This window comes from Mesoplodon mirus, assembly GCF_964341445.2.
Source record: "Mesoplodon mirus genome assembly, chromosome: 7".
Taxonomy (NCBI): Eukaryota; Metazoa; Chordata; class Mammalia; order Artiodactyla; family Ziphiidae; genus Mesoplodon; species Mesoplodon mirus.
The window spans coordinates 5155421-5170837 of NC_138983.1; the positions used below are offsets into that span (position 1 = coordinate 5155421).

Genomic DNA, 15417 nt, shown 5'->3' on the forward strand with positions numbered 1-15417 from the left:
CCTAGGACAAGCAGGGAGAATTCAGGGCAGAAACCTCCTGGCCCTGCCCCTGCTGTGTGACGCTGGGCAGGTCCCTAACCCTCTCTGGGCCTTAGTTTCCTCATTTATAGTGAAGAATCAGCCCAACCTGATGGTGTCTGTGTCCCCATTTAGCTCTGACATCAAGGGGACCATAAACCAAACTGTACGGAGGGCTCTGCCTTAATCTGCCACCATGGGGGCTGGGGGAGGGAGCTCCCCAGAAAATGCTGGGTCCCAATGGAACCAGACACTTGGTCACCAAACATATTTCCAGCCTGTTTCACCTGTCCCTGTTCCCATGACCCTCCAGACACAATCACCTAAAATAGCACAATCCTCACACCAATCTCTGAGGTGTGATCATGCCCCATTTTCCTGAGGAGGAACCCCACGCAGAGAGAGGTTAAGCTCCCCACCCAAGGACACACGGCAGCAAGGTACCACGCACACTTCAATCCCCGGAGCTGGCACACGCAGGAGGCCCAAGACCGACGCGCTGGCCCAGCAGGCTCGCTCACCCCACCGGTCTCTTTGTGGGCAGCTACATCAGGCCAGGCCCCGGACCAGGTGCTGGGGTTCGGGGTGGACACAAAAGATGCGGGAATTGCCTCCCTGGTGTTCCTGGGGTCACAGGGCAGAGACCTTCAGTGAGCAAGACCATTAACGAATCAGTGCTGGGAAGGAAAGCTGGGGTCACGGGCACCTGTGAAGGGGGCCGGCTGAGAGTGGTGGCAGGGGACTGGCCTCCAGCTGCAAGAGCCTCTGGGATCCATGTGGCTGTGACCATGCAGCAGATTCCAGCAGCCCGTCCCCATGGGCACAGAGCCACCAGGGGTGAAGTGTGCCTGGCGCCAGCCCTCTGGTAACCAGGTCAGTACAAAGCCTCAAGCACACCCCGCCATCAGGGAACCCCACTATCAGCATTCCTCAGAATTAAGTCTCTGTGGCTGAGGCAGTAATTAAACGCTGGGATAAATCCGTAGGTGTTAATTGACTCCAAGGCTGGGGCGGGGGAGGTGTCTCCAACACCCTTGGGCTGCAGAGCCTTTGAGGTTTTTATTTGAGCTTTGCGGAGAAAAATGCAGAGAACAGGACCCCCAGGAAAGAGCCGCGGCCTGGCTCGTCTGCCTGAAGGTCCGAGCAGGCGGTGCCCAGCACAGAGGCGTGGGGCACACCATCCAGGGCAGCTGTGAAGAGAGGACCACGGGCCTAGGCCCCTTCCTTGGCAGATGCTCATCAGGGCAACCTCCAGGGTTGTCTGTAGGGAGGTGTGAGCGGCAGCCTGCTTCAGGCCCCCTGGGGTGGGCGCAGGGCGCTGTGCCGGGCCCAGAAGAAGAGAGGCCAACCCCCTCCCTGGGACCAGACACAGAGCCTGGGGAAGAGTTTGTTTAAACACCAGGGAAGTAAACTGTTTAGAAACTAACAGTTTGGCCAAATGGTTTCCTCTGGGGTTGTTTAAACAAATAGCCTGCCCCACAGAGCTGCCAGAGAAAGTGAAACCTTCCCTCCTGGCTGGGCAGAGGTCCCTGGAGCCTCCTCTGGGCAGGCTCCTGACCTCTGCCCCTCCCCCTGCACACAGGCAGGAAAGAGGGGGGCATCCGTGCCTCGGAGCCAAGCGCAGGGCACGGGGCACAGGCCGGGCCAGGGCACTGCCTTCCTGGCAGTATGTTCGCCTCAAAACAGAAAAGCAGACTGGGCAGAGGGCCCAATGCCACGGACACGTCCAGCTCAACGGCCTCCCTCCCTGCCAGCACCCATTCAGACCAAGCCACCGTCCGTTCTGGGGCACCATCCCTGTGCCAGGCCCGGGATCGCGCAAACGAGGGGACACAGAGAAGGGCTGCTGTAACGTCCCCACAAACCGGGTGGCTCGGATCAGCAGAGACTGATTCTCTCACGGTCCTGGAGGCCAGAAGTCAAAAGCCAAGGTGCTGGCAGGGCCGCGCTCTCATTGAAGGCTCTGGGGAGAATCCTGCCTCGCCTCTTCCAGCTTCTGATGGTTGCCAGCAATCCTTGACGTTCCTTGGTTTGTGGCTGGATCCCTCCGATCTCTGCCTCCATCTTTACGTGACCTCCTCCCCTGTGTGTCTGTGTCTAAATCTCCCTCTTATAAGATGACCAGTCACTGGGTTTAGGGCCCATCCCAATCCAGCATGACCTCATCTTAACTTGGTTACAACTGCAAAGACCCTACTTTCAAGTTAGGTCACATCCACAGGCTCCGGGGTGGGGATTTCACTGTGTGTATTCGGGGTGGGGGACACACATACCATTCAGCTCCCAGCAAGTGCGGAACAGAGGGTAAGGGGACAGTCTCCATAGAAGGATGGGTTCAAGGGCAGGAACTCCGGACAGAAGGGTTGGCATGGGCAGCAGCGTGGAGGCCGGAGAGCGCAGGGGCCGCTCTGCAGCCCCGTGGGCAGGAGTGGGGCTCACCATCGACCGCCCCCTCCCCGTGGGGTCTGGTCTGAGTTCAGAGGCTGGGTGCCCCCCGAGGGTTTGAGTGGTCCCGCAGGCCACGACTCTTCCCTGAATACCTTCTGCCCGCAGGAGGCCGGGGCAGCTCTGAGCCCACCCCTGTTTGCAAGGAAGCCTCGTGCAAATGGCAGCTCGTGCTTGTAGCAGGAGCCCAGCCACAAGACACACAGAGAGCCACCTGGAACAGAGGCCAGCAGGAAACCCAGGTGAACACCCGCAGTGTCATCTCTGGACCATTCCAGCCGGCCTTCCGGTCTCCAGCAGGGGTCTGTGTGCTTTCTGTCAAGGGCCAGGTGGCAGATGCCCCAGGCTCTGCAAGGCCACGGCCACCTCTCTCAATCCCTCCGCTCCACCGCTGCAGCTTGAAAGCTGCCACAGACGACGGGTCAGCAAAGGTGTGCAAAGAAAATGTCCTCTGTGGACACTGAAATCTGAAGGTCCTCTCATTTTCCCAGGTCACAAACACTCTTCTCGTGATGTTCTTTCAACCATGTAAAAATGTAAGAACGAAACTTAGCCCGTGGCTGCCCCAAAACAGGCAGCAAGCAATCTGGCCCATGGGTGGCAGTTTGTTAACCCTTGCATGGGAAATATGTGTGACTTTTACAATATTAGAAATAAATTCTAATACTAAGGGAAACTGCGTCAGGAGGGACAGCAGGTGCAGAGGGGCTCTCAGGGCTCTCCACCCCACTGTCCTGTAAACCGAAAACTACTCTAAAAAACAAAGTCTGCTAAGTATTTTAAAGAAAGGTAAAAGGCATATAAATCAACAAGAAAACTACCCAGACCCCAACAATAAACAGGCAAAGACCATAAACACAAATTAACAGAAGAAAAAAAACACAACCAATAAACACGAAGAATGGGTAACTTCTCAGTAACTTGCAAGTAGAAGCAGGAGGCCAGTGGCTACCAGCTCGGTCGCAAGACGGGTTAACGCTCCGTGGGGGGGTTAGCACGTCCCCCCACCTCCCAGAGGACTGTCCCGGGCACACATTTCCTGGATGGCAATGTGGCTCAGGGACCCTCTGACCCGGCAACTTCCCCTCTGAGAAGCCAGCCCAAAGCAGCAGCTAGAAATGCACATGGATTCCTGGTCACAGAGGGTCACTGAGACTTGGTGAAAACAGCGAAACCCACACCCGAGGGAAAGAACCTGTAAACGATCTAAAGATGCCACAAAAGGAAAGCATTACATAGATGAAGGGGGCTGGGGGTCCAGGTCAGTCGTTACACACGCCCCAAAGAGCACACTCTGGAGAAGGGCAGAGGCAGGAAAAGCTCGTGACGTGATCCGCAGGAAAGCCAACCGTGATGCTGCACATACAATACAAACAAATCACGCAAAAAGAGCTGTGAATGTGTGCATGGAGAAAGGACAGGAAACACCTCAAAACGTGAACAGTGGCTATCTTTGGGTGGCAAAATTAAGGGTGTTTCTTATTTTCTCCAGTATTTGGGGGGATGTTTTCCTTCCTACAGTGAACACAAATGTTACTTTGTAACAAGAAAAAACCAAGGCTTTAAAAGAGGGGTGCACGCATTCGTCCTTAAGAGGATGGCATGGTCTAGGTGGGGAGGTGGGTCTGGACTCCGGGGACCCACCGGGTCTTTCTCACTAGGCCACCTGTGGCGGTGGAGGGGGGATGCGCTCTAGTCCTCCATTAAATTGCCACAGGCCGGGGTGGGGGGGGGCGGGGGGTGATATATTCAACCTCCAGGTTCTGAGCTGTTTGGGGGGGGTAGAACAACAGGAGAAGGAAAGCATGGGGCAGAAGCACCCACAGCCCCCCGACAGCCCAGGAGGACACGGCTGGCGGTCGCCCAGTGAGGGAACCTACCTGAAAGGGCCTCATGGTTAAGCCCTTCCAAGCCCCAACGTGGGGAAAGGGATTTTTCACGAAAGGGCAAAATAACAGCGCATCCCAGGCAACGGACTGACCAAATTAACGCAGATGAAAGAGGCAGGGCCCTTGACCTCCCCACCCTCCAACCCAGCGGGCAGGGTGGACATCACCTCCATCCCCCGCTGAACCAACTGCAGGTCCAAGGTCACGGCCCCCCGAGGGAAGGACCAGCCCTCCCCACACGGAGGCTCATGCCCCAAGGTCCCCCCCAAGCCCGCACCAACCCCAGAAGGTTCCTCCTGCCAAAAGGGCAGAGCCAGGCCCAGCATAGGCCGCCCTCCAGGCTGCCGTTTCTAAGGCCATAAACAGTTTCACAGCCGGCAGGCGGCTGGCTTATTTTTGTATTTTAGCAATTGATTTTCTCCACTGCCCCCCGGGGGTAAGTGGTTGGACAAACACTGAGACCACAAGCTGGCACCCAGGCCCAGGAAACCGCGCCGAGCGGCCGCAGGGTCACAAGGCACAGAGGAAGTGGCCAGGCTGGGCACTGGCTCCGCTGGAAACCCGAGGCCCAAGCAGCTGTCCCCCGGCACGGCCCACCTCCAGCCTCCAGGCCAGCACTCGGTGGGGAGGCTGCAGCCCCTGGGAATCACCAGCCAGGCAGGCACCCCAGCCTGGAGCTGGGGCTGTGTGCACGGCGTCACCCCTGCCCTGCGTCCAGGGGCGGCCGGACAGCAGCCAGGTCAGCGCCAGCCCTGTGACCCCCAGAGGCCAGCCCCATTGCCTCACTGAGCGACCCTGAGCAAGTAAGCTGGCCTGTGTGCTCACAGGTAGGATCCGGGTGTGGATAAGGCCCCCAGCGAGGCTGGGAGGTCCCATGGCAAAGCGGGTGAGCCCCGGAGCTCGAGGCCACCGCCCCAGAGCATGTCCCCTCCCAGCGGCACTGAACACACACCCAGGTACCCATGGAGGGTGGGGAGAGAGAGAGACACGTTTGAACAAAGTGTGGTCGGGTGGGCAAATTAGGAGTGGGCAGCCCAGTCCCCTGAAAGGCAGGAGTGCGGGCTGAGGGCTGTCAGACAGCTGGTGAATTGCGTGAGGAAGTCTGCGTCCCACCTCTTCAGGCAGGTGGCTCAGTTCTTTAAAAAGCCCACACAGGGGTCCTTGCTGGTCCACACGGAGGGCGGACCAGAGGTGTCCCACAGACAACCTTGGTGCACCACATGTGGACGCCCCCGGGGCCCAGGCGGTGCAGGGCAGGGGCTGGGGCGGACCCTGAGCCAGGCTGCCCGGGTTCGGGTCCCATCTCTGTCCCTTCCTCCATGGCCTTGAGCGAGCTCTGCCTGTCCTTGGCTATGAAGCAGGCTAGCCACAGACCCTCCCTCACACAGCGCCACCCTCCCCACCCCCCCCCAGCCCCCAGGAGGCACCAATGAGCACAGAGACGTTATTACTGGGCTTGCCCACCCTGCCCAGCAGTGGAGGCCAAAATCACAGAGTGGGCTGAGTCATATGAAAATGCCGCCTCTCTAGCTCAGAGGTGGTCAGGCATCAGTGGTTTACACGGTTGAACTCAACTCAAGTGCCCTGCACTTGACAGTTTATAAGGCACTTTCAGAGACATGATCTTGTCCGATAACTCCCAGGTCGACGAGGCACGAAAACCCTGCATTTCATCGGGGTCACAGCCACATGCTGCAGGATCTGGGACAGACTTGGATGTCTCGACTCCCACCCCAGCCTGTTCCTGGGGGTGGCCGGGAAGGGACATGGGGAGGCCCCTATTGGCACAGTCGCCAGAGTCGTTCCCGGTCCCAGGACGACCAAAGAACCTCAGCTCTTGCACAGCCAAAGCTCCTGAAGGCAGCTAACCGACTTCCCAGTACTCTTCCTGGGCCTGGCGAGGCCCACGGGAAGCCAGCATCCCTCCCTCCTTGTGGAGGTGGGAACAGAGCCTGACACACCTCCCGGGGGGCTGGCAGCGTCTGAATGGAGGCCGGAAGGAGCCAAAGGGAAGGTGCTGCAGGCCGTGGGCACAGCACAGGCAAAGGCAGAAAGGCAGGTGCTCAGAAGGTGGTCTGGAGACAAGCCAGAGGGTGAAAAAGAGCCTCCTGTTCTCCCTCTAATGACAAGCCAGCAGCCCCAGGGGTCACCCCAGCACACCCGGGGCCTCTGGTCACCGCCCCAGGGCACATGGAATTGGAGAGTTGTCCCAGGCACAAGGGCACAGTCAGTGGTACCCAGACAGGGAATCTGCAGCTGTCACCAAAGCCAGAGAGGGCACGAGGGGCACAGGAAGCACAGCCTGGGAGCTGGGGGGTCTACCAGGGGCTGGACCCTGAGAGCCCAGAGCTTGTCTCCAACGCTGAGGGGAGCCGTCTCAGCTACGGGGTCAGTCTAGGGCCAGGTTGGAGCCGGGCTCAGCTGCAGAAGCAAGGGGCACATCGGACAGGCTAGGAGGGACGGGGCTAGTAGGGGAGGGGGGTGACCGCAGTCTAACTCTGCGGCCAGTGGACATGGGCATCCGCACAGCTGACACACGTGGGAGGCGCCGTCTGCCTCGGGCCCCAGCCCCACGATGACACTTTTCTCTTTCTAAGAATATGACATGATCCCCTCTCCTCTTTTATTAGGTTTAAAAGTTAGTCTTCAGACTCAGACACAAAAGAACACATGCTGTGTGGCTCCATTTCTATGACATTCCGGAACAGGCAAAACTAATCCGCGGTGATAGAAGTCAGGACAGCGGCTGCCTCTGTGGGGGGGTTACGGGGCGGGGGGAGCTGCCAAGGGCACCAGGGAATTTTCTGGGTGGTGGAAACGTTCTGTATCTGTCGTGGGGTGGTGGTTATGCTGATGTATCCAACTGTCAAAGCTCATCAAAATGTACACTTAGAATCTGTGCACTTTATTGTCTGCAAGTTATACCTCAATTTCTTAAAAAAAAAAAAAAGTTAGTGCTTGGGCTTGTTACACAATTTCCTGGGACTGTGCAATCTGATTTTCTTGCTATTAAAAATTCACGGTCCATGGCTGAGAACAGCAGCTGCCTTCTGTTTGCAGAGTCGACGCCAATCACAGCCCGGGCGGCGGCGGCCTCAGCCACAAGGGCCTCTTTTCTTTTCCCTTCGACCTACTTCCCTGATAAGTGACAAGACAGCCAGACTGGGAACAAACGCACCCCTTATTCCTCGGCCCTGAGCCTCGGCTAATCCTCCCGGACAGACGGATGGATGTGAGGGGCCCAGTTGTCAGTCTGCCCGTCAGACCCGACAGTGGACGCCTCTGTTCCTGCCGCTGCCTCTGCCGGCCACATCCCCGCCGTCTTTTTGTTTCCTGTCCCCGAGAACATCTGTTAAAACTTCTTGGCAAGGTGCGGCGGGCGGACTGTAAATCACCAAGCCCCCAATTCCCGCCCTGCCCCGACGGCAGCCTCATCTGGAAAGGCCGGGGCGGGGGTAGAGAATGACGCCCCAGCACAGCCTGGCCACCCCCAAGCGGTGAAGCCACACGCCCTGGACACGGGCCCACGGGTCACTCGCCCAGGTTGCTCAGGCCCGGAGGAGGGGCGTGCACGGCCCAGAAGCCTCCGGGCATGAGGAACACACAGGGACAAAAGTCAAAACAGCAGGGCAGGTCCCACAGAGGTCCAGCCCCTGAGGGCAGCAGGAGTATCCCTCGGACGTGGTGGCAACTCCCAAAGAAGGCCCCGCTGCTGCTGTTTTTAGCCCATTCCACATAATTGGAAAAACATGGGGAAAACCAAAGCCAGCTGGGCACCTCCGTCTGTGCAGCTGCGAGGGAGGGTGCGGGGAGGCCGGTGCCTCAGGGTGGAGGACACGCGGGCTCACGGCCTGGCCCAGGACGGGCTCCTGGCCCGCTCGCGCCTGGGGGACAAGAGTCACTCGGCCCCCCAGGTCTCACCCAGCCCCCAGCAGAGCCAGAGCTGAGGAGGGGCCACTTGCTGTGACATCCTTCCCAGTCTCAGAACCTACAGGACCCTCCCTGGGAACCTGAGACACGGCACCCCAGAGCCAGTGGGTGTTACCCAACCCGCAGGGCCGTGGGACATGAGACGCCCCTCAGGCCAAGGGCAGGGAGTCCCGAGTCTCCCATCCTGAGTGTCCCACCTCCACCCCCCGCACACCCGGAGCAGGGGGAGGTCCTCTGATCTCCCCAGGTCACAGGCGAGGAAACTGCAGCTCGGAGGGCTGACGGACTCCCTGCTCTGCTGGCGCCCAGCAGCGAGCGATTCCGCCCCCACTGCATCCTCTGCTTCTCGGGGGACCCTACACGTCCCTGGGATGTAGCAGGCCCCCATTCGCTGGGGTCCGAGCATCACCCCATCTCAGTTCCTTCCTTGGGGAAGGCAATGACCCCTACACAGGGCTGGCTCTCATTTGCTCAAAATCAGGAAAAGATGGGGTTCACACATGTCACAAAAACTTCTTCCTCTTCAGCTCCATGAAGCATAAAAGGTCAGACGCCTGGGATGAGAGCCCCAGGAATCCTCAAGTCACGCCCTGGCTTCACGTCTTGAGATGTTTCCGGCTGTACGGGTGGCTCCCGACCCACTGCCCAGCAGCTGCCTGGGGCTCGTGTCCAGTGCAGAGGCAGCTCTCCACCTCCCATGCCCTATCCCTTGTCGTGGAGACTCTGATTTGCTGGGGCCGGGGAACCTGGATGTGACATAAGGAGCCGAGCAATTCCAACACAGCCAGGCCCCTGCCCCCCCAACCCAGAATCCCTCCAGCCCAAAGCCGGCCTTCATCCCACACAAAGGAGAGCCACAGGCCTGGCGCCCTCACCGGCTGTGTGAGGAGGGCTCCCCAAACCCCACGCCCCCTCCCAGCTCCTCTCAGCACCAGCTGGCCTCCACGTTCACTTCTGGTTCCGAATGTCCAGGGAAGAACTGCTCTCCTGCCATCTTGCCTGCCTGGCTCCTAGTTCAAGTTCAAATTCAAGCACAGCTCATATTTGTTGGGCATCCAGGCCTTCCTCTCAACAACCCCGTGAATCAGGTACTACGATCATCCCTTTTTACATCTGAGGAGAGAGAAGCACAGACAGGCTGAGTCAATTTCCCAAGATCACACAGCCGGGACGTGAGTTCAGGTATCATAAAAGGAAGACTGGACATAGAAAGCCATCACATGATTGAAAATCACTCTAAATTCTGGGTTTGCCTGAGACAGAATTTCCTCGCCACCCCAAAAATCTCTGGCAGGCTCTCAACTGCAGACCAAAGCCATGTTATATCTGGTGAATGCTGCCTCTGACACATCCCATTCTGGATGGGAGTCACACCTGCACAGGCTTTGTCCATTCCTGTCTTTCCCAAAGGCCTTTCCTCTAGCCCAGGGCCAGTTCCTGAGCCCTCACTGTGTGGCCTCAGCTCTTCACCCCCCCAGCACACTGGACCTCACCAATTCCAAAGCCAAGAAGAGATCCCCAAGTGATCCCAGGGCCTCCTCGGCCAGCCCCGGAATTCCATCCTCCCACCGGACACACCGGGCCTCAGAAGACCCTGGCGGCCCTCCATGGGCACTGCTCCCTTCCGGCCGGCGAGGTGCCTGCACCAGGTCCTCAGAGCTCTGCTGGTGACATTCAATAGGATTTAGTGTCTCGTTTTCTTCCTATATTACCCTCGTGTTACCAGCCACTGTCTCCAGGCAGTGTTCACATCTGATACCCTGCACGTCGTCCGCACTCAAAACCCACATTCCACATGTAATTTATGTCCACCAGGATGCAAAACTACATCACCGAAGGACGCTGGCAGCTCCGAAGGCCGCCTGAGAAAAGGAAAGCAGCCACCGTGCTCAGGTGATAGGACTGGGCCTTTCAATCAAACATGGTCCTTTAACATGATGTTTTGTGGCAAGGAATAGAAACTGGAGGGTGAGAGATCCGTGTCCTAAAGCCCCCAGTTTGCCATGGAGCCGTCATTTTTTGTGACATCGGAGGCCCGAGGCCCCGTTAGGCCCTCACTCACAGAACCGTCTCTGACTCGCTCTGTTGCCCAAACAGACAGAAAGGCCCTCGGGGACAGAACCCCTTTCTCACTCATGCCCAGTTGAAGAATACGGAGAGATGTTTGAGAACCACCGCGAGTTTCCAGAAAGCCATCTTGGGGGCAGACCCTTGAAATGCTCTGAGAAGCTTCTGGGTTTCTTCTCGACTTCAACGAAAACATTTAGAAAATTGTTTACCCTTTCCCACCCCAGCTGCCCCGGACCCCTTTAACTTCAAACAGGTCCAGGGCAGAAGGTACAGAAGCCGCCATTGACCCCAGGAACTAACCAGTGCATTAGTGGGAAGCAAGTGGGGTGGGAACCAGTCTTATAAAAACCAGGACCCCAGCAGTCACATTCTCATGCAAAGCAAGACTCCTGTCCCATGGCTTTTGTCCCTCTGTGAGCTCTTCCCTCCCTCTGACGTAACACCCTAGACAGGGCATCTGGAGCAAAAGCAGGAGGATGCAGGCTAAGTGTAAAGACAGCCCCCGCCTGCCTCTGTGCAGACTCCCATCCAAGCGGGAGCCCCTCGGAATGACAACAAAAACGTTTTTCTTCCGTGCGCTTGGCATTCTCCAACTGGGTTATTTGTAAAAGTGTCCTTCACAGCTCGGGCGGCGGGAAAACAGTTCTGGTAAGACCAGGGAAGGTGGCCGCAGAGCTGAATCCCAGGGAGTCTGCAGGCTGGTCGTCCTCCTGAAGGAGGCTGGGAACCAGCTTCCGACAGGAAGGACAGGCTTTGCTGCTAATCCCCCCGTTTCCCCCACCACCACCCACCGTAGGTGTCGGTATCAGCACCCACTGCAGAGCTTCCGGCCCCTCCTCTAGGAAGCCCTCACCCCAGGCCCCCTCGCCCCGCAGTTAATGCCTGCAGAGGGAACAAAATCCTCTCAAAGGGCTCAACCCTGGGCAGTGGTCCCCAGAGCTCAGAGGCTCCAGCTACTGGGATGCTGGGAACCCGAAAGGAGGCTACAGCCTCAGCTTCTTCTGGTTGGAAAAGAAATGGGGCCTCCCCCGGGAGTGGCAGGACCCCTGGACAATAGAGGTAAACCTAGCCCCTTGGGCCTGATGAGCTGCCAGTGGTGTGAATGGTGGGCATGGCTGCCGTATACTGTGTACCCACTACCCACAGGGCACCTTGTAGGCACGTTCAACTCCTGTTAATGCACTGGGTCCTCCACAGCTTCCCTGGCAGGGGCTGGTCCGTGACACCCACCCTCATCTCACAGATAAGGAAGGGAGGCACCAGGCACCATCCATGCCAGATGATCAATAGCTCTCTGTACTCCAGGGTAGCCTGGGCAAGTCACTTCTGGAACTCCAGGCTTCTCCAGCTGTGCAACTTCACTGGACCATGACTCTGGGCTTCTATGAGGGTTCACACCTTATTTTTGCCCACACCCCACTCCTGGGCCCCTTAACAGAAGCGGCTGCACAAGGTCTCCCGTCGGGGCAGGTATTACTGCATGATCCACCTTTCTGGGGGGTTGTGTCCATCCCTATTCCTTCCCCAAATGTCCACATGCAGCCTGGCTCCAGACACCCGGAGTGGGCAGAGATGGCAACCATGCCTGCATCCCCCTCCCTCTCCCAGAGAAGACATCACCAATCGATCCAACACAGGGCTCGGGCAGACAGCGCCCATCGATGTCAGCAACAGACACCAGATCCAGATCCTTCTAGCTCCAGGGCCAGGCCCCAAGCCAGCACTCTCATGGCAGCAGGACTCGGACATTGCAAAAACACAAATAGAACAGAAATGTCCGACAAGGGAAACATGGTTCAAAGGTACGCCCGCTTGATAAAACATTCTTCAGGCACTAAACCGCAGGTTTTTGAAGCATACATACCTCTTGTCATTGCAGATGCTCCTGCAATAATGTCAAGTGAAATGTATAGACACACATGGACAAAACAGCAGAGTTAGATACATGGAAATATTTAGACTATCTCCAGATTTCCCTTAGTTTCTCCAATACACACAAGCAGAACTGGCTCCATAATATGCAAGAACCACTGCAAAATGAAAATGCAGAGCCCCTTGTTCAAAAATTATTAAGCATTTCAAGTCAACAACAGAGCACGAAACCAAGCACGGGGCCCTTCTGAACTCGAGGCCCCGTGTGACTGCACAGATGAGACACCTGTGAGGTCAGTCCTGATACCAACTGGTTCTTGCCTCAGAGCAGCCCACAGGCTCTTCCGTCTCACTGTTCCTTCTCCCTCCTAATCCTCTAAGCCTCAACTTCAATGGTGCCTCCTGGGAAGGACCTTCTCTGGCCGTCCATCTCAGGTAGCCAGCCCCCCCTGCTGGGCTGTGCTGGGCCCTGGATGTCCCCAGGGACAGGCTGTATCCTGGATGCTTATCATTTCTGGGAGAGCACATCCTGAACCCCACACCTGGTAGTAAAGGCCCCCAGGCAGTGCCTTGAAGAAGGGCGACACTTCTTTAAAAATAGCACGAGGGGCTTCCCTGGTGGCGCAGTGGTTGAGAGTCCGCCTGCCGATGCAGGGGACACGGGTTTGTGCCCCGGTCCGGGAGGATCCCACGTGCCGCGGAGCGGCTGGGCCCGTGAGCCATGGCTGCTGAGCCTGCGCGTCCAGAGCCTGTGCTCAGCAACGGGAGAGGCCACAACAGTGAGAGGCCCGCGTACCGCAAAAAAAAAATAAATAAATAAAAATAAAAATAGCACGAGTCTTTGAAGCAGCAAGTGCCCGAAAACCAAAGGGGAGAGTAAAGAGGTGGAAAAATACCTATAGCAAAGAAAATCACTTGTGTGGGGGGGGGGGGCAGGAGATCAACTGAACTTGGTGCATCCAAAGAAAACTCCCATTTAAGGATGTGTTCACAGCCTAAGTTTCCATGGCATGCTGGGGTACGGGGGTAGGGGGTAGGGGGTAAGATTATTACAGCACAAAGATTCCATGAGAATGGGATGCAAGGATAAAAATGAATTACAGGGACTTCCCTGGTGGTCCAGTGGTTAAGAATCCGCCTTCCAATGCAGGGGACGCAGGTTCGATCGCTGGTCGGGGAACTAAGATCCCACATGCCGCAGGGCAACGAAGCCCATGCGTTGCGACTACGGAGCCCATGTGCTCTGGAGCCCGCAGGTCTCAACTAAAGTGAAGCCCACACGCCGCAACGAAAGATCCCACGTGCCGCAACTAAGACCCAACAAAGCCAAAAATAAGTATTTTTTTAAAAAATGAATTATAAATTCCATATCAACGCTCATGAAAAAGCAGAAAAGCAAAGACATGAGCTCCCAGGAGGGCCCGAGGTACTAGAGCGGTGGGAACACCTGGAAGGGGCGGGAGGAGAGGAGGACGTGTCTGCTGGGAACGTGCCGTCTCGCACTCGCTAACACCGTTGCCATTGGTACAATGAACACAGTTTTGGTGTAACAGCTAAAGGCAGCCAGCTTTTAGGGTGCGATTGCGCATGCCGGCAGCGCGCTTGTCACTCGGGGTCTCTGACCATCTGGCACGACCTCGTCTTACAGACGGGAACCTGCGTTCCGAGGTCGTTCGCCCATCAGGCAGCAGAGCCCAGACCTGACCTGCATCCCGGCTGCTGGGCTGCCAGCGTTCAGAGCCCGGGCCGCGTGAACCCCTCCCCAAGGAGAGCAGATCGTGGGGCACCCAGGCTGGAGGCTGCCCCTCCCGCCAGCCGCTCCCTGGCTCACCTGCCTTGCACGTCTGGCCGTTGTCCTGAAGCTGCACACCAGTGGGGCAGGCGCACGCGTAGAAGGGCTCCCTCGGGGACAGCAGGCACAGGTGAGAACAGCCGCCGTTGTTCTCCTCACATCGCGTGTGGTCTGGGGAAACGGGGCAGACGGGAGAAGGTTCTGGAAGGGGCCCTAGACACCCACGCCCACCACTCCCAGTGTGGGCATCCTCCCCGCCCTGCCCCCTCTTCCCGATCTCCTACCACAAGGAACCCCGCCTTCGTCACGGCCCCTCGAAGGACACCTCCTCTGCGGAGGCTGTCCCCAGCCCTCCCTGGCAGGATCCCAGGACCTGCCTGCGTGGTAAGGTGAGGCCCTGGGTCGGGGGGGTCCAGGAGCAGAGGCCCGTCTTATCTCTGTGACATGCCTGGACCCCACGGGCTCCGCACAGAAGCTTGGTGGCCACACCTGGCCACTGGGCCGAGCCTCTGGTAGCTGATGACAATGCTTTTCATTCTCCCAAGCCCTTGCACAACCAACGTGCAAATGAACTGACAAATACTCCTGGCATCTCACTCTGCCCAGGACAGGGTAGAGGGTGGTACCCATGAAATGTAAAGCATTAAACCCACCTGCGTGTAAGGACCACGATGTTCTCCCCAGAAAACAACTCCAGGGAGCCCCACCCCTGGGAGCCCATTCTGAAGTACAAAGTTGGAACCTTCAACAGCACGGTGGCCAGAATCCGCCCCCCTCCGTGGTCCCCATGGGAACCAGTGGTGGCCCTGTAAGAACAGGTGGTGGTCCTCGTGGGAGCGGGTGAGCCCAAGGCCCTGGCCCCGCTTGCTGGCTGCCTGTCACAGGAGCTTTTCACCATCAGGGACCCCTGCCACGACCCCATGGGGATCCCAGGCTGAGAACTTTGACTTGGAACAGATTTTTTCATGAATAAACACGTAACTTCCACTGGGCCTTGAAAACAGGGCAACCTTCCTTGGGAATCCCTCTGCCACCCCTGAGGACCGCTGGGGCAGGGCCCTGCCTGAAGCAACCCCGACACCAGCTCTGCAGAGGGGCCTCTCCCAGCCTGTCCCACCCCCAGCCTGGCTCCGACTTACAGTAAGGCTGCCGCTCTGGGCTGAGCACTTGGATATCCATGGGCGAGTAGAGAGCGCTAAGGATCTCCTTCCTCTTGTCTCCAGTCCTCTTGTTACAGGCGTGGATGGAGCGGGTCTGCCAGTCTGTCCAGTACAGAGTGTCTCCAGAGAGCGTCAGGGCAAAAGGGTGCGTCAGACTGCCCTCCACGACCTTCTGCCTGTGGGGGTGGGGGAGGCGGGTGGAGGAGCCGTCAGGGGGTCCCCATCGTGCTCCCCATTTTGA

The 15417-nt window shown here is 57.8% G+C and overlaps 1 protein-coding gene across 2 annotated transcripts in view; it reads right to left on the bottom strand.

The window, feature by feature from the left end:
* LRP5 (LDL receptor related protein 5) overlaps positions 1 to 15417 on the bottom strand; it is a 113498-nt gene that overhangs the window by 56543 nt on the left and 41538 nt on the right. For both annotated transcript variants that reach the window (XM_082628425.1, XM_082628424.1), the window contains exons 4-5: positions 15156 to 15352; positions 14056 to 14187 (exon numbers count right to left, since the gene is read on the bottom strand). In XM_082628425.1, coding sequence (XP_082484551.1) covers positions 14056 to 14187; positions 15156 to 15352 — 329 coding nt within the window. The remainder of the gene's footprint in view (positions 1 to 14055; positions 14188 to 15155; positions 15353 to 15417) is intronic.